Source organism: Anopheles funestus, chromosome 3RL (genome assembly GCF_943734845.2).
Source record: "Anopheles funestus chromosome 3RL, idAnoFuneDA-416_04, whole genome shotgun sequence".
NCBI lineage: Eukaryota > Metazoa > Arthropoda > Insecta > Diptera > Culicidae > Anopheles > Anopheles funestus.
In genome coordinates this window covers 30,822,739-30,842,049 of record NC_064599.1, presented here as the reverse complement: position 1 = coordinate 30,842,049, position 19,311 = coordinate 30,822,739, and the positions used below count along the sequence as shown (strand labels likewise).

The following is a 19,311-nucleotide window of genomic DNA, read 5'->3' as shown; positions in this document are numbered from 1 at the left end:
CGGAATGTTAAATTATAAACCCCTCATCAACCGTCCATCAAACGTAGATCGCACGGCATGACTCATGCAACATGTATCATTTCCTTTTCGTTGGTTAGAATTGCTCAATATTGCGCTAAACGTCGCATCTCCTGCATCTTATGTTTCTATTTTTCTTACCTTATGTGTTTGCGCATGTGTGCCGCTTAAAAAACGCATTAAAAAACGAGATCTTCTGTGGAGAACCTGACGGCTCGTTTACGATCGCCAATTTGGCACACAAAAAAAACGGAGTTGCGGTTGTTGAAGCAAAAAGCCGCAAAAATAGTTAAAAAAAAAAAATCGCTCCGCAAGGAAACAAGAAAACATAAGACTCATTTGTGGCCGATCGTTTTCTGGTTGATCTTTCTTGGTTTAACACTCCTCTACGCTCGTTTGTTTTTGTTTTTCTGTTTGTTTTTCACCCAACGTCCGACCGGTTGGGTGAAAAGTAAAGAGTGAAATAATTGCAGACGGAAATGGATGTTGGATGCGTGCTCTGTCAGATTGTATTTGGTTTGATGTTTTTCCCATCCCCTCGTACTCGTCCGTGGCGCTTTGGCCATTATGCCCGGGTCACGATCAGTTTTATATCGGGCGTTTTTCCTTTTTTTCCTTTTTTTCCTTTCCCTGCACCGGGCAAGAATGTTTATGGGTACGAAAAATGTCGCGCTTAAATGAAACTGAATCCCGGAAGAGAGTGACGAGTGGCGACAGACGCGCTTGCCGAACACGCGTTTCCAAACGATGACGCAATCGGTGACAACATCTCGTCTTATGCTACCCACTAAGTGCCGGGTGCGACAGAAACCCGTAACCGAATACCGGTTCCCGAGGACAGACTTTATGGTATTTTCGTTTTCAATTGTTGCGTCCTTTTTTTTGCTGGGCCTGTTCAGTTCCCCATGCTACGGGTCCGGTTTATGAAAAAAAAGCGTCGCCAAAGTTTTGCGTGTACGTACACACAGGGCAGCACAATCAATGTTGTATGTAGGTCGACGTTTGTCGTACTCATGGCTCCATGGTAATATTCGTTATCAGAAGAATGGAACATATTTTTAGGTTCATTCGGGGGGAAGGTTTAAAATGTTTGTGTTCTTAATCAACGTTATTTTGAAAACAATTTTATTTTTTCGTTTCAAACGTAATCATTTGTTTCGAAAATATTCTTAAAATATATGGTGACTTTTATCAATGCTACAATTAAGGTTATTATTTACCATACTTTTTCTTAAAGTAATCTCTTAAAAATTGTTAATACTAGTATATTGTTTTATTTATTATTTAATTCAATTCATTTTGTCTATATTACAACAATTAAATAACTCAGTTACTATAATTTTATAGCAAAGTGAATAAATCAATACTGCCACGCTGTTAGAGTAAAACACAGTCATCAATTAGGATTTGAACTCACACTCGCGTGTGTTGATGTTTCGTGCATTAACGACTACACTATTTGACAGATCCATAATGGCCCGTTAAAAACGAGTATATATTCTTATACAAAATTGTTTTATCTGCTTGTAGTTTCTATGTCTTAAAGTTGAAGATTTTGAGTTTTTTTCTGAGCCAACAACTGTCACATGATAGCTGCAAGACTGTTTGCAACAATGTGGAACAATATTTGATCAGCTGGCACGTTGACTCGAAGATGCTTTTCACTGCCATGAGTTGCATTGTTGCAATCTAAAATTCATTTGCTGTCTTATGAGTCACTAGTCTGTTTCTTTTTTTTTGTGAAGTTAATGTTAGCCGTCATCTTATTGCTTGGTATAAATGTTTAATGTATGTATATGAAACCAAAAATACTATGCTGAATAGGGTTGCGGAAAAGTTTGCTTACTTTGATGTAGAATGATCGACATAAATTAAATGTTATCACCATGCGTCAGTTCCAATTTCGCTATATTAAAGTAAATGGAATTAATTGCATGTATGTTGTCACACTCACCAACCAAATGGTACTGCTGCTATAGCTGCTGGTTTAATGCGCTCAATAGCAAAAAAAAAACAGTGACTTTTAATGGTAGTTTGCTTTCCACTGATTGGGATGGTTTTGGGGCGACCGAGCGCTTTTACTGTCCTTCTTTCTTTACTGCATTTTCTTTATTTGATTTTACATGTTTCGCCCTGCGCCATACATAACACGCCGGCACTTTGGCACATGTTTGGCCAAGCTTAAGGCACTAAAAAGCGAGGGATATAAACCAACAACATACGGCACGGCGGAACGATTAAGTAAGAAGTAATTAAACTGAACCTCTCTACCATCCGATGTCCATGTTTGGGTTTTTGCAAGCTCAGTGGGCTTCCGTCACTGTCGGTGTCACTTTTACGTTTCGAGCTGTGGTTTCCCATTTTGGGCGAGAAGATTTAACCGAAAGATAATGGCTAAATTGGGTATAGATAAAATGTACTTGGTGTGATATAGTGTGGATAAGATTTATGTATTAATACATTAGCTTAATATTTTAGCTTCCAATCTATCGTTGAAATCTTTCCAGTCTGTTTGTTAAAATGGGAGCAATATTTAATAATTTGGGGCGAAAAAAAGAAACGATAAATGCTCTATCAACGATCAAAGGTCGCACGGTGATGGTTCTCTTATCTGTCACTGATTGCAGTGTTCGAGCTTGTCGGTGTTATTATTGAAGAATCGATGCAGAAAGAAAAAGAATTAAAAAAAAAACAAGTCCCACTTCAGCTCCATTTTTGGCAAACACAGCAGGACATTTTTGGATTTGTGAGTTATGCGGCACCGCTGGGCGACGGGCTCGAAAGATTATGTACATCACACACACACACATACCTGCACCTATTCACATAGGAGTGGAAGTTACTTTCCGGTATGATAAGCTCGAAAATTCCATCACGACATACTACACGGTTTTCTCCTCGGATCGGTGCTCTGATCTTCGTTGGTGTGCGGGAACTTCCAAGCCGTTGCTTATCGGTTTATCCATCTGTGGTGATGTAGTATGTTGCGACCGAACCCTTCTACTACGCTCCTCCAATATTTCATCCGTGCTTCATCTTTTTAGTTGAAGTGATCCTCGCGTTTTCTTAGTGTCTTATACGTGGCACGAAAGAAACTAAGGACGGGGCAGCTGCTTTTACTTAAGTTACTTGTATCTTCTAGCCCTTACGAGAGCCGGATCACGAAACAGCGTAATCACACGACAATCGAAACAATCTCAACGTCGGATCTTTTCCTTAAAAGCCCGGTCGGTTGCGGAAGCTGTGGTGCATATTCGTGACATTTAGCAATTAGATTGATGGTATATGAAGCATTGCCTTGGGTGTCGTCGAGCAATTTAGTTGTGTTTTCTTGCACTTAACTATAAATTACCCATAAAATAAGTTGGAATTGGGAAGTTTTTTTTTGTAAAGAAATTTCGATAATTTAAGTAATATTTTTTATTTAAAATTTCAAAAGAGTTCCCAAAATAATGAAATACAAAATACATATCTTATAATACTCATGTAATAATTTCAGAAAGTAATGACGTTTCATAAGTGATCTTTACTATTGATCTGTCAAACGTTTGTGGATTTTTGTGTAATAAAACACATTGAAAGAAATTTTTCCCTTTCTGTACCTTTTAAAGCGGGAGAGTTAGACAGGAAATGTCACCGGACCGCAGAAACAAGAAAAATGTTGGGAATCGTGGATAAACATAGTGAGTGAAGAACTACACCACGAATGCTTCAATGGTTCAATCATAAACAAATGCTCATTGTTTTTTATTACTCTCGGCTCTATTCCCTATCCACCCCTTCGTTGTTAATCAAATGAGGGATGAAGAAGGGAAATAGTAAGAGGAATATATGCTTCATGGTTTCATCTTCCCCAACCCCCGGTGGGGGGGTTTGCGGCGTGGCCAGCGTGTCTGACTTCCATCGCCACCACCATAAACATCGTCATCATCGTCATCAACGGTCCTTCCGGCGCGACTAGCGCAATTTCAATAATCCGTCCCCAGTTTGTGAACGAAAGAGTTAGTACTGGCGCGACGGCAACACACCACCAAAAAGCAAACCCCACTTGATTATATGATAATGAAATTCGTAAACGCGTCTCACTGCCTCACGCTGTTACAACGATTTTGTGTTTACTCTTTGGATAACGTTCTGAGCGTTTTCTGTTTTCTTCTCCACTTAACTGTACCTTGCCTTGTTCTACGGATGGCCTTAAAACAGCCCACAACGAGACATCCCCGCCGGGTTGTGGCTTATGGTTTTGCGGTTTGGTAATGCATTATACACCATTTTCCCAGCGCCACTTTTGCACACATCTGGGTGTCATTTTTGCTCGGTTGACATTTGGTTCTGCTTGCAACTTGGCTGTAAATTTGTGTAGGCAACAACAAAAAAAAAACTTCAACATTATCGACATTATGCTTCACATTTGGCTGCAGAGGCGTCTGCTATGGTTTTGAATCTCCACGGGACATACAAGAGGCCGGAGTTGCATTCGTGATCGATTAGATCATGCTCTTGGGAGAGAAGGTTAGACGTCTGTACCGTGGTGGATTCCTTGGTGAGATGGTTACCGTTTGTGTATGTTTTTGGTGGGGGGAACGTTTTGGGTTAAGTGTTTGAGGAAGACCTCTTCCAAAGGTCAAATAAATAAACGTGGTTAAGCGTTCTTGTTATTACCGATGCACATTCTAGATGTGCGACGTAACAGGGCGTTTGCGAGACGTGACGTGTCGTGTGCGGATGAAACACTTTGCTGCCGACGCCCCAAAAACCTACGTCAGTGCCAAGTGGCTGTACAGAAGAGCATCGGAGCATTGGAGTGTATTTCTTTTTCCCCCGCGGAGAACGTATCTTCACGCTCAAGATTCTTCAAGACAGAAATTGCCTAAAAGAGGTGATTTACGATGGGCCGCGAAGGGTTCTTACTGGAGCAAAAGCAGACCTACGCTCAATGACGTTTGAAAGATTTGAACAGTTACGCTTATCAAACAGTTACGATGCAATATCTGTGAAGGGAAAATTGATTTAAAAATACAATTAATTACGATAAGTCACACCAGCTGTGTGGTTCTAATTTCTCTTACCATACAACCATCCACGATCGTTGGTTGATGCAATAAATTGCAAAATCAATATTAAACTCTCACCTACGGGATAGCTTCCCTCCTATTACAGGCGGGCGATTAATTCCAACTTACCAACAGGATGCTAGGGAAGAGTCGTTACCTTTCTTTTCCATATTCGCGATCTCGATCGTATTTCAATCTCGCTACAATCGTGCACGACCTTTACGTCTACCCCGAACACGATACAAAACGATTCTGTTCGGTTCATCGGGGTTAATCGTTGCGAATTGTTGGAAAATCGGTTATTTTATCTATTTTTCTGGTCTCCAACAGTATAACACAATCAACCACGGTGGTCTACTAGTAAATGTGCTTTAGCGTTTCCCTATTTGGATGTGAAAATTATTAATCGTATTTAAATTATTTTTTCATAATAAAATAAAATGAACAACATTGTGCGGACTCGTTAAATTGCGCTGTAACTATGCGTCATGCTGTTTTTTTCCTAGTTCTTTTTTTTCTAAGAAAGCTCGTAAACAATGCTCCATAAGCTTTTGCTGTTGTACAGAAAATAATTTACTATTAATTTCATATTACCCATTGGTCCAGTTTGGTTTGCAATGAATAATTTGGCACCATTTGCAAGGATGGATGAACTGCTAATGTGGTAAACAATTTGCAGCTTCTTGTGTTTGATATGCCGTGCGTAAAATTGTTTCTAGTGAATCATCCATTACATTCTACCCAAAAATGACATAATGATTGCCATGTGTTTCACCGCGCGAATGCATCGGATTTGTATAAAATCCCGAGCACATCCGTCTCGGAATGGCATAAGGAATTTTTCGATTTTGTTTGCATTGCGTGATATAAAAATTTGTGTTCCGTTGTAAACTGGTGCCCGGTTTCAGGGATGATAGCTCCGTCATTGTTACTGCTGCTTGTGTTCATTGGAACGGACATATTACGAGGTGTACGTGGGCAGGATGCTAGGTCTGCAGATTCAAGTGACAAACAAGATACGATAGCGTACTCCACCTGGGACGAGAATATGCACGTATCAGATGTGGCAGAAAACGATACCAATAGTTTTGAAGTAGAAAGCTGGGAAGCGGACCATGCTAACGTAGAAGAAGCAATGGGTGAAAGAAGCATGTCTGCGTACAGTCCAGCCTTACTGTCAAATGTAACTGCTGCCGTAATTAACAGCCCTATACAATTTCGTCGAGCTAATGCGTCTGTTACAGCCAGCACAACAAACCAACCGCGTACCGTAGTAACTTTTGTTAAAGAAATCCCTACCCCGGGTAGCTCGAACCATGGTTCGGGAAATGTGCACGAATTGAAGCAGTCTCTGCGAGGACCACCTGCTGATATGTCGGATGGAAATCGTGACACGATATCCTCTGCTTCTCGCTTCAGGGAGCTAAAACCACCATCGGATGGACCATCGCAGATGCCTAAACTTCATCGGATGCCTGCTTACAACTCATCCGTTCACGGTCCACTAATTCAGGCGAAATAAGTGAAAAGTGACAAAAATTGTTCAGAAAACTTATTTGCTCCAGCAGCTTAAGCTTAACCAAATGTTGTGGTAACGTGTGCTATAAATCGTATCAATGGAAAAAGTCTTCACAATAATAGCCTGATCATAGCGTGTGTTGGATTAGATCGTATGAAGTAAATTTGATCATTCTGATCGCTCTAGCACAAATATATGAAGTTTGTTGATTATTTTATACAATTTGTCTAAATATATATTAACGTTATCTTCATAGTGGAATAAATAATGTTATTGCATCACATTTGATTTTAGGAATAATGTTTAACATAACTAAAATATTGCAAAACTTGTTATAAACGTTACCACGAAATAGCTAAATTTGCAATGTATCAGCAAAAGTAGGGAACATCAGGGAAAGGATTTGTTTTTATCCATTGTGGTTAATTTTCGTCCATACAATTGAATTTCGGATTCAGCAGAGAGAATCGAACCCACGTCTTGTGCTACATGAATCAACTTACTTACCAAATGGCTATGGGACAGTTCTTATGCAAGTGCGCAAAAACATGCTTTAGTACTCCTCATATGGTTGGCAAAGGAGTGGAAAAGCTTAATGTATTCTATTTTCCGATCGGCATGATCTTAGGGTCCAAATGAGCAAAGTCAAATCGAACGATACCGAATTGTAATGAAGAAAAAAAACGACCTGATCAATGAAAGTCCACCAATCTGCCACGCTTGCAAATGAATGTGCAAGTGAGTTAAATTTGGCAGTTACTAAGGTGACTTAGTGTCATTGTCCGGCGCCAGCTGAATTGTGATTGCGCGTTTGGCACCGGTCGCCACATTCTTAACGCCGTTTTACATGTTTGCTTCCTCACAAAAAGGTTAAGTATCGACAGATGCACCCTGGGTAAAGTGCAAAATTGTGCTTTGTTTTGGATGCGATTTCTTACTATCTTTATGGCAGACCTGGGGCACACGTTATCGGTTAGAATTACCTCCTCAGTGTGTCTAAAACTGTCGTTAATTCACAAAGTGTTTGACGTTTTGAAACATTTTGAGTACAAAATAGGCTATTAATAAATCTTATTTAACGGTATTGTTTACGCGAAAATTGTTTACGGAAATTATGTATGATAATACAGCCATTCGCAACAGAACACAAAATCAATATCAACCATAGCTCTGTTAGGCTGTCATTCGTTCTCGGTTATTCGGTCGGCCGTTTTCTTCCTTTCGCGGATCGATGTGTCGCAATCGTGCTGTCGCTTCCGTTTCCACCATTCGCCTCCTTTCCTGGGAACATCCCCACATTAGAAGCTCCTGTGTTTGAATTTTTGCGTCTGGTTTCCGTCCGATTTTGGGGTGTGTTAGCCAAAAATAGACTAAAATCGAAACTGTGTGCCCTGTGGCAAACGTCGGTAGGCCCAGAATGGCATACAGTTGGTGGGGATCATTTTCCGGGCGTGTTGAACAGAATTTGTTCTTGGCTGTCATTTTCTACGACAGTTTTTTTTTTCAAGTCGAGAGTAGTCGCCTTGGGTGGGAACTCTTGCTGCGGTCATCGTGCTATTTATTGCTGCTGAAGAACGAAAAATGGTTCACAGCAGTTGCATGTCGCTGGTTGTTGATGATGTTCTATATAGCGTATTTGTGAGGTTTGCTGGACTTGAAAAGGAAAAACTCACGAGCACCTTATTGGCATGCTAAGCGTTCTCGAGCTTGTATTGGTGGTGGATTTATGTAATGACGTGACAAACTTTTTTTTTATACGCACTAAACTTAATACACTCTAAATGTTATCCTTGCTTGTCGGATAAATCCTGAAATATATTTGCTTTTATCAAGCAAGCGAAGGACACGTAAAAGAGGACGTAGAAAATGTGTTTGATTATATCCTTTTAATTCACTCTCCGAGTTGTTGAAATGCATTAAAGAAATTAAAACATTTCACTGAATGTAAGATGGAATGGAAATCTCAAGTACTTCACACTCGGCAATACGTTCCCAACGTGAGAGACTGCGTTATCAGGTCTGCCGTCGAGCTTGTAGTTGCTGTTGGAATCCATTAGTACCCTCACCTTGAAGGTCAATTGACGACTTACGGTCGTGGTCGGTGGGAATACCGCGACAACTTGCCTACACCTACCTCAAGGAACACTATTCACACATCATGGCCCATCATCACTACTTGTCACAAAGTTTAGACCTTGCACATCGAACATCACCTCAGCAAGGGCATACAGGAAGCATGGTACACGAGGTTGCTTGTCGTCTTCCAATGGACAGTAGTGTCACCCTACCCCCTGCCCCAGGTGAAGAAAATATGCCACCCGTTGTTTTGTTGTTTTACCTCCAAACGCTATCTAATGGCGCATGAACTTGATTGTTTCCCTCTGACTAACGCTGATTGGACACACAAGGATCGTAATCAACGCATGGTGTCGAGCAGCAGCACCTAACGCACAGGTGATAACAAATAATGAGGGTTTGCCAGTCCCAGCAAATTTCTCGCGAAATGACACAAGCATCGTGTAGTGAGCATAAAAAGAACGGTCAGTCGTTCGTTTGCGCGTGTAGGTATCGTTTGTCATCGTACTCTGGTCCATCGTTAGATACAATTTGACGCATGGCATGTTTTGAGCGCAATGTTATCAGCGCTTGCGGAGCCAGCTTCTTATCATACGCTACTCTCCGCCTGTGTCCATTTACCGTAGCGGTAAGATATAGTGTAGTTTATCGAAGAAGATTCGTCGACACTGTTCCTTTGGGACGAGCACCACTTCATGACTTCATGTATTTCTATTTCTCATCCACCAGCAATTGATGGGTCATGAGCAACGGAGCCATGGTAATTGTGTGATAAATTGTTACACATTTCCCCAGCACCGTCAAGCATGTGCGAAAAGGTTTGTAGGTTAGGTGAGAACATCGAGTGGACCAATTCTAACACAAGCTCCACACGTATGACGTACCACTTTTGCCGGTTCTTGGGAGCAATAAAGGGTTTGTGGAATAGCATATCTTCCACATGCTCATACGGGACAGTTCTCTCCTGGGCATTCTACAACAGGGTAATCGATTATGATGATTATCATCGTTTGCATTGCAGTTGACAGACTGACATTGACCAAACCCGGACGTACAACAATGTGGAGGGGCGGTACTACTTCAGCAAGCAGAGACAGGGGGATGTGTTATTTATGGGAAACATATGACGAATGGACAAGAACGTATGATGAGATATCTTCACATCGTGTTTTGGGGTGGGACCTACCCCATGGAAGCGGATTACATAATCGGTTGTCTAAATTTAACTTACCAAACCCGATACGTATCTTAAGTTAAAGAATGGAGCATGTTAAACCACTAATTGTTGGATTGCTTATAACTGATTCTTCCTTGTCAATTAGTGATGAGAAGCGAGAATAAATCTTCCAATAAAAAAAACAACGAAAACGTGCCTAGAATGTGACATCATTTATATTTCTCTACTAAATGTTAGCTCGTGAATGAAATTTATAATTAAGTGCTTCCTTTAAGCACCCCGAATGGTTTAATAATTTGTCCCAATAAATAAGTTGCGATCGTTTTTATTTTATAAAGTAGAAACGTTTATAGAGCGTTGTTTTTTTATCTCTACATTCCGATGTTGATGATAACCAGTCATGAGCAGTGCACACCCCGTCACCGATAACCTGCGTTCGCAATGGTTTAAAGTGAAGCACGGATCTCTCTTTGGCGGAGAAACCCGGTTTGATGGTTGATAGATTAGATCGATTTTTATGTTTATTTCCAGTAATCGACGCTAAATCGCTATCCTCTGTACGAGCTTCCATTTTGCAATACCGGCCGGTAGGCCATCTAGTGCGGGCATGGTTGTTAATAGCGTTCCTAATATAGCGACATTTATAGCGTGTAGATTGAGGTTTTAATGTGCACTCTAATCATGTCCGTTTCCACTTTTCATAATCTCTTCATTTGGGAGTTGTCGGAAAGGGGGAACTACACTCAAGGTTTCTGTGTGGTTGCCTCCCTACCTGATATCGTAAACGGCAATCTCGATAGTTTCAGCTGTGCCGTAAGTACTTTCCGCTGTTAAATATGGTTAGCAATTGCTTTATCATTAATGGGTGGGGATTTTCACGCGATCGGATTGTGGTTGTTGGTAGTTTGGTTTTGGGTTTTTGGGTAATTGAAAAATGCATTTCAAATGATCTAACCTTTTAATATTTTTTTTTTTTATTTTGTATCAATTTGCAGGTAAAAGTAAAATCCAATGCAGCAAGTGTCAGAAAAAGTGTTCGGGCGAGGTGTTACGCGTCTCGGACCGTTACTTCCACAAGACATGCTTCCAGTGTACCAAGTGTCACAAGTCGCTAGCAACTGGAGGGTTTTTCTCGAAGGATGGGTCGTACTACTGTACATTCGACTATCAGAAACTGTACGGCACAAAATGTGCCGCCTGCGGTCAGTATGTTGAGGGCGAGGTTGTATCAACGATGGGCAACACATATCATCAGAAGTGCTTCACCTGTAGCAAATGCAAACAGCCGTTCAAATCTGGCAGCAAGGTAAGAAGAGATCATATGGACTTCGGAGATCACCATTTAGTTACGTCACATTATACTGAGGTGGTCTAGAATACTGTCAATCCTCTTGTAACGAGTACCCTAGTGTTTTTCGCATAACGAGCATGCTTTGAAAATATTCCATTTAACGATCAAATTCTCTAATTACGAGCATTATGGTTCCTGGAGTTTTACTGTTTTAACTACTCGGTGCCGCAGCCGAGATATTGAAGTATGACATAATGACCAAAACACTGGAACGGTTTAAGTTCATGATAGGGTTGCCAGTTCTCAGAAAAAATGCAGCCGAGATATTGAAGTAAGACATAATGACCAAAACACTGGAACGGTTTAAGTTTATGATAGGGTTAGCAGTTCTCAGAAAATATGTTATCAAAAAAGTAGATATAATCATATAACTTGACGCAGTTTCGATAACCGGCGATAGATAAGCGTTTGCTGAAGATCCTCTTGCTTTAGTAGCTTTGTTAGTGTTAACGAGGATACTTAATGTGTCGTTGTTTGTTAATATGTGTCGTACCACATTTTATCCCGCGTCTTATGGGATAAAACGATTTATCAAAAGGTTACCAACACCGGCAAGGAGGTGCTGTGCGAGAGCTGTGTGAAATGTCCACCCGGTAGTGGGGTAGGCGGTGGGGGAGCAGCTGTTGGGTCGCCTACAGTCGGTGGTGGAGCTTCGGCCACAGTATCGCCGAAGAGTCGTGCAATCGAACAGAAGCAGGAGCAGCGTACTATCAAGGAGATCACCTCGAGCCCAACGAAAGCTGCCACGCTACAGCACCATCAGGAGACGGTGAAGAAGCAACAGCAGTTGCTACAGAACGGTGGCAAACAACCGGATCCGAATGATTGTGCCGGGTGTCAGCAGCAGCTGAAGGAGGGTCAGGCACTGATTGCTCTCGATCGTCAATGGCATATTTGGTGCTTCAAGTAAGTGTTATGCGGGGTTGGAAAGTTGGTACGCGTTCTCTCACGGGTGTATTATTAACTGCATGTACTTCTTGCGTTTGTTGTAGATGTAATGCCTGCGGCACGACACTGAACGGAGAGTACATGGGTAAGGACGGTGTACCGTACTGTGAGAAAGACTTCCAGAAGTCGTTCGGTGTGAAGTGTGCACACTGCAACCGTTACATTAGTGGCAAGGTATTGCAAGCCGGTGACAACCATCACTTCCATCCCACGTGTGCACGTTGCACCAAGTGCGGCGATCCATTCGGCGATGGAGAGGAGATGTATCTACAAGGTGGCGCCATCTGGCATCCGAGATGCGGTCCCGGACCGTCGTCCGAAGCCGGCATCTTGAATGGTGTCGATACAAACGGTTTTAACACCGAGACGGAGTTCGATCGCACCAGCACTAGTGGCATGAGTGAAATTCAGGTAAGAACTTCAGTATGTCTATGAAAAAAAAAGTGCTTTCCTCGTGCAAAAGCTGCTGCCGCACTGCTAGCAGCTTGAATGATTTTACAATGTCTAACGCTATATGAAGAAAGTGCTTTATACGATCAGTATAACATAAAAGTGAAGCACAAATAAGATTATGATAAAGCTTAAATGTATTACTAGCTTCGGCGTTATTCCTGTTGTAATTTTATATGTGTTTTAAATTTCGATTTCCTTTTTCTCTTTCGATTAGAATTTTCTCACAAATCGAATTACAAATCACAAGTTACAGTAAATTATTGCTTAGAGAGTTGTTGTCATATTTTCAGCATTATAAAGTTGTATTTAATATTCTTAGCTAGCATGAGATACATTTCATCTATATTGTTTTTATGTGTTTTAATGTTGCAATTTTTTATTTTATATTATTTTTTGCACTTTCTGCTTTCTTTCGTATTTTCTCTCTCTCTCTCTCTCTCTCTTTCGTTTTTCTCTCTTTCCTTCTTTTCTGTTTTTTTCTTTCCTATTTTTTCTATATCGCTCTTTTCAGTTCACGTATCGTTCACAAACTCCGAGTGTTAATGGTTCAGTTTATAGTCCCTACACGCATAGAAAGGTTAGTTTTTTTCTATTGGCACGAAAGTGTCCTTGGTAATTCTTATGATTTTGCTACTCCCCCTGTTCAGTTAAGTATGGTTATCATAAACTCAGTGTTAACTCCTTACGGTAATGCTTTGTCTCGTAACCATAAGCACTGTGCCGGCCTTAAATGTCTGCTGAATGGCGCTACGTATTTAACTGCGCTTCATTTAAACTACCGTTACACGGAAAAGAAACTCTGTTTTAATCGATTTTTATGTTTTATCCCTTTTAAAGTACCATCGTACCACCAGCCCGGGATTAATTTTAAGAGAATACAAAAATCAAGGCTATGAGGATATTGCCCGTATCTACACCTACAGCTACCTTACCGAGGAACCCGGTTACCTTCGGCGCCCAATCGAACCGTACGATAGGGCTCCGGTATCGCCGCACTTTCACCGACCGGTACACTACTCGTCGATGGGTGGTACGGCCAGCAGTGTCGGTACGCGGTCCGCATCCGGTTCTCGTTCGCACTCGCGCAGTCGCAGCGCAATGAAGGTGCTGGTCGACAGCATCCGTTCGGAAACGCCACGTCCGAAGAGCCCGGGCATGAACAACGAGGAACCGATCGAGCTAAGCCACTATCCCGCGGCAAAGAAGCCTCCGCCAGGCGAGAAACCAAAGATCGAACGGGATGATTTCCCGGCCCCGCCTTACCCGTACACGGATCCGGAGCGTCGTCGCCGCTATTCCGACTCGTACAAGGGTGTACCTGAATCAGACGACGAAGTCGATCATGCGAATAATAAGGAAAACGTTACGGAAAAGTACGTAACTGAGGAGTGGCCAAAACAAAAGGAAGATGTGACTAAGTTTCTTCCCCTGTTTTATTTCCACAATAGACGTCACACGAAGGAGGAAGAGGAGCTGCGCAAACTGAAATCATCCGGTATGGGTACGGTTATACTGAAGGATCTACAAGAAAAGAAGCGCTACGAACACTGGAAGCAGGAAAACCTTGATCCACGCAATGCTTCCCGTACGCCGTCCGCTGCGAAGGAACCAATGCACCGGATGCGTTACGAGTCACCGGTTGGTGCATCACCTTCGCGTAACCTCGACCATCAGAAACCATTCTACGAGGATGAGTTCGATCGTTCCACCAGTTACCGTGGATCGGTCGGTCGTGCCATTGGAAACGCGACCAGTTACAATGGTAAGTAAAAGTGGGGGAGCATTTCACCTAACATCCCGCAAGGATTTTCATGTGATGTGATGTGATAGCATTTAATAATCTGAAATTTGAACGATATCAAAGAGTGGTACTACAAAATTGCATCAACGTTTTGTGCGGATGGGTTGCAGATAAACCAAATACTTTATCAGAATAGTTATAGAAGTTGTGTGTAAGATATATTAACCATTATGCAGATGAACAGTAATGACACACAGACGCAGAGGAAAACGGGGAAGGGAAAAAAGTGTGTCTGGCTGTTGTTTTCGTCTCTCTATCGTTTGTGCTGAATGATACTGGTTTTCTGACACAGAGAACGTCACCCTTCTGTAATGTGTACTTATTTGCCATGTGTGATGCGTGTGCTGTTTTGTTTTGTTACTTTATAATTGACTTTGGTTTGATTTAAAACGTTTTCTTTCTTCTTCTTCATATCCTTATGGATCCTTTCGCCTTTCGCGTTTTTGCACACCGAATTTCACCTGCCTCTTTCAAACGCCCTGCCTCTCCATCCATTTAGCCATCCATTCGTACAGGTCACCTCCGAAGCCGGGATATGGATTCAAAACGTCCACACTGCCACCGTCGCTAAGAAACGGTTACAGCTCCGTAAGTCTCTACCTCTCTCTCTCTTTGTCTCCGTATTCTCCTCATACTCCCATTTGCTACGTGAATGAACGATGGATGATAATTGTTTTGGGTGGTTCGGCGAACTGCATAACACGCAACCCTAGTGTTTTAATATGCGCTCTATTTTGTGCCAATGTGCTAAACTTTACTCAACCTTCTACTTGTGTATCGCTCCACATTTACTAATCTTTTTTGGTTTATGTCGGTTTGTGTGCGTCTACTAATCCTCTAAGAAGCTTTGTTGTAAGTTCGTCAGGAGTTGGTGTGAGTTGGTTGAAATCCTGCTGAGACGCCTTACGGGCGTCGGTTGATATCTGCATGTGCAAAAAATTATGCACCCGTATCGATAAATCAATGGCGCAGGATAGTTGGTTAGTTGGTGTTGGTTTTCTCTGTGTGCATTAAATGCTAGATGAAAGTAATTAACATTAACAGGTTGGAACAGAGCTGGTACTCTGAAGGGAAACTGTGTCTGTACCTAACCGCAACATTCTCATATGATTTGTTCTCTCTTTTCTTCTCTCTCTCTCTCTCTTTTTCTACTTTCATCAAATTTACCTATCTTCCTCATCACATCATTTGTCGTCATACTGTGTCATCTGTCCGATTGCCTCACTGCCCGTATTTTTGGCGGATGAACGAACCATGAAATTTCATCTAATATTTCGGCCTCGATGCTTGCGCGGCGGGTGATGGTGAATGCTTCTTTTGGGTATACCGAATGTGTGCGATCCGCGCAAACCGAACGTCTAACAACATACATGCCCGTGTCGCTGTTAACCTGCCTACCACCCTCTCTACCCGTGCGGCGCTGTACGCTTACCATTACCTCTGCCATAATGTTAAAACTAAATTCACATCCGCACAACACTACACTCTACGTTTAACAATGACATGTAATATAAACTGCCAACTAATCATACTACAAATCAACAATACACGCTTAAACGATCATACACCGGCAGTGGTGAGTTCCTTACGACAAGTACCTAAACCGGGTTACGGCTTGGCCCCTCGTTCGCATACCTTCAGTTCCGCTACGTCCGGTTCTGCTCACGGTGTTCCTGTAAGCTGGCTTTTACTGTAGCTACATTTATATGTGTTTTTGTTTTCTTTTCATTTTCACCTCTCTTTTGCTCAATTCACCCAAACATATTTCTTATTGTATTCTATCTATTCTCTTGTTCGTTTTTATGTTTTGTCTTAAATTATGGAAATATATTCAAAAAATATATTTATTTTTTCTTCAAATTGAACACTTTATTTTCCAAAAAGTAATTGGCTTACAAATATTTGAACAACTGTTGTTGTTTTTTGTTATACAAAACTTTTTTTTGTAAATCAACGGATTTTTGTGTGTGTTTTTTTTTGAATCACTAACAAACCATTTGCATGGTATTTTTTTTGTACACCCATCATCCATGATGGGATGTATATTTTTTTAAAACTTTTTTAAACTGTATTTTCCTCTATCCATTGCCGTACCTTGCTAAGAGAAATTTGCTTTATGGGGCCAAGTTTTTGTTTTCGAGTGGAACCTTACGTCTTCTACGTTCTACCGTACCGTAGAATCACGACTATGTAGGGATATGAAGCTTTTCACCGTGCTGTTTCTGCTCTTTATTTGTTTGTTTTTTTTTTATTTCTTCTACTTTCAATCACTGCTGCTTAGCTGATCGATGGCATTAGAAGCACTAACACTTTGCCTGGCTTTAGTCACTAGATAGTGTATGTGAATTTATTTATTTCTATTTTTTTCTTATCCGTTTTATCATCCGTGATGTGCTTGTGCATGACTTTTGGTCGTTTTGTTCATTGTATGGTGCAAGTTCCTTTTTGTTCATTTGTTAATGTAAACTTTTGTGCAGCAGCGGTACACCTGTGCTTACACACTTTATGGTAAAATCGTTGCAGGATTTCTCGTTCAGCGGACTCGGAGATAAGACCCACAGTACGGAGTTCAGCTGCGGTAAAAGCGACAGTAAGTTTAATCGACGTATTTTATAAATTAACTAAATTTGAAATTTCAACATGTTACATGTTTTTTTTTGTTTTTTGCTTACTGTTTCAGTTTCCGGCGATTCCATAACCGAAGGCGATCGTCGTGCTTTGGGAGCAGAACTTCCTGCCTCCAGTACGTATTCCGGTGCACTTTCCTATCATTACCCGCAGCAACCAACACGTCGCAGCTTGCCCAATATGGCCCACTCGATGCTGGTGCATGAGCCGGCCAAAATTTATCCCTATCATCTGCTTCTAATCACTAACTACCGATTGCCGTCTGATGTCGATAGATGTAATCTAGAGGTATGTATGCCGTACGGCTTTTTGTTACGCTGCAGAAGGATGCCAATGACAATATTAATGTTTTTTTTGCTCATTTACAGCGTCACCTGTCGGATGTGGAGTTTGAAGCCATTCTTCAATGTACGCGGCCGGAGTTTTACCGTATGCCCCAGTGGAAGCGCAATGACATGAAACGACGTGCACGTTTGTTTTAAAACATCAACACCACCACCACCACCAACCATATGCAGGCTCGTGGAAATGCTAATTCCTTGTTTTTTTTGAAGTATCTTCCATTGCCGGGCAAACGGAAGATTCAAACCAAATCCGTGCTATTGCTAATGTACCAGCCGTCTGTTTGTGTTATTTTGTTTTGTTTTTTCTTCGTTTAAGGTGGACGTGCACTCGGTACACGGTCGCGTATATATATAATATTATAATTACTATCATTATTATTGACTTTGTAACAATTCTATAGCCTGTATAGTGCGTTACGTGGTGCTACCGTAGGTAGCATCCTTCCTTAAGATTGCAGCTCCGTATACTTTCAAATTGGACCTTTTACTTTAGCTTGACAATTAATTATTGTAACATTTTCGGTTTTTTTTTTGTTTCTTTGTTATTTATAATTGTAACGGTTGATTCAAAACATCAAACAAACAAACTTATTTAATCAATGACGTGACACGAACGGTGCGGTTTTATGTGAAATACATACATGAATTCCCTTTTTGCCAACGAGGGCAATAGAAGATGATCATTCGCTTGTAGCTTCAAATTGGCCTACACCGGAACGAAATGAAATTAAAGATGATGTGTTGTGGTTCGTCGTAACTGTCAACGGCTGGATTCTAATGCATTTATGTAGCGTGGTGTGCGCTGTGCGATGGGCTGTTAATTGTTTTGCTGCACACGCCAGTTAGGGGTTATGGAGAAAACAAAAAGAAATCAAACAATAATAACAGAAGGACATACTCCATCTACAATCCAAGCATCATTAATCCGTTAACGAAAACAAACAAACAAACAAACAAAAAACTACACACAACAATCGAACAGACAAACACGCGTACATACGAACTTACCTAGATATGGATTGCAAACACAAAATTCAGCTAGCCTTAATGCAACTAATTGTAGATTTTAAATAGACGTGGACTATGTGGGTACAACTAGAAACGAAAGCATACAAGGGCGCGTGGGAAGCAGCTACACGTTTATAAGCTAGAGATATTTATGAGTTTTATTTATACGAACGGTTATACTAGCATACAACATCCTAACGCGTACCGGAAATATGAACTAAGAGAAGGATAATATAACTAAAGCAAACAGACAACCAACACATCATACCCAGTACGCAGTCGTATAAATTACGCTGAATGGAAAGAATATGAAATTAAATAATTACAATCGATTGTGCAAACCGCGGAACACACCCGGTTCAATTTACACAATGAGCAAAAGCAAATCTGCACTGCCCGCTTCGGTTTGCTTGAATGAGATGAATGTTTGATGCTTTCGTCGGGTTAGAAAAAATCGGAAAAGGTGTTAAAAAGGTCAGCTAAGAAATGGGAAAGAAGCATGGCGTAAAAAAAAACATCGCATTCAATAGTAAAGATTTAAAAGTAATGTATTAGACACGCATCACGCCGTACCTTTGTCATGATATTGTGAATTCCGCTAAAAAGATGAAAAGGATCGTCTTTAAGTAAAAAATTTCAACAACAAAAAACACGAAAAATTTCCACAATCGATGCATTTGTGTACATGATAGGAGAGAAAAACTAAATTAAAGCATCACAACTTGAAACATGCACCAAAGTGAAGAGGAAATGAGTAAACAATTGAATCCGATAGCGTTCAGCAATAAATATACCTACTTTGAAAGGCCGATCCCGACAAGAAGAACCTTTTGTGGATGATACACTAACTAACGAAAGAAATGGCACGGTACTATTCTCCAATATTTACAACCTCCGGTAGCAGGTGAGCGATATATAACGTGAAATGAGTGTA

At 41.1% G+C, this 19,311-nt stretch overlaps 1 protein-coding gene across 4 annotated transcripts in view; it reads left to right on the top strand.

Annotated features, from left to right (window-relative positions):
* LOC125770943 (actin-binding LIM protein 2) overlaps positions 1 to 19,203 on the top strand; it is a 37,484-nt gene extending 18,281 nt beyond the window's left edge. For 2 of the 4 annotated variants that reach the window (XM_049441052.1, XM_049441053.1), the window contains exons 3-12: positions 10,840 to 11,150; positions 11,734 to 12,101; positions 12,188 to 12,554; positions 13,108 to 13,173; positions 13,434 to 13,969; positions 14,045 to 14,358; positions 14,897 to 14,985; positions 16,921 to 16,987; positions 17,078 to 17,313; positions 17,394 to 19,203. In XM_049441052.1, coding sequence (XP_049297009.1) covers positions 10,840 to 11,150; positions 11,734 to 12,101; positions 12,188 to 12,554; positions 13,108 to 13,173; positions 13,434 to 13,969; positions 14,045 to 14,358; positions 14,897 to 14,985; positions 16,921 to 16,987; positions 17,078 to 17,313; positions 17,394 to 17,507 — 2,468 coding nt within the window. In that variant the 3' untranslated portion in view covers positions 17,508 to 19,203. Of the gene's footprint in view, positions 1 to 10,839; positions 11,151 to 11,733; positions 12,102 to 12,187; positions 12,555 to 13,107; positions 13,174 to 13,433; positions 13,970 to 14,044; positions 14,359 to 14,896; positions 14,986 to 16,920; positions 16,988 to 17,077; positions 17,314 to 17,393 lie in introns of those variants that run through there. The other 2 variants (XM_049441054.1, XM_049441055.1) reach the window with 2 other exon arrangements.
* The last annotated feature ends 108 nt before the right edge of the window (positions 19,204 to 19,311 follow it).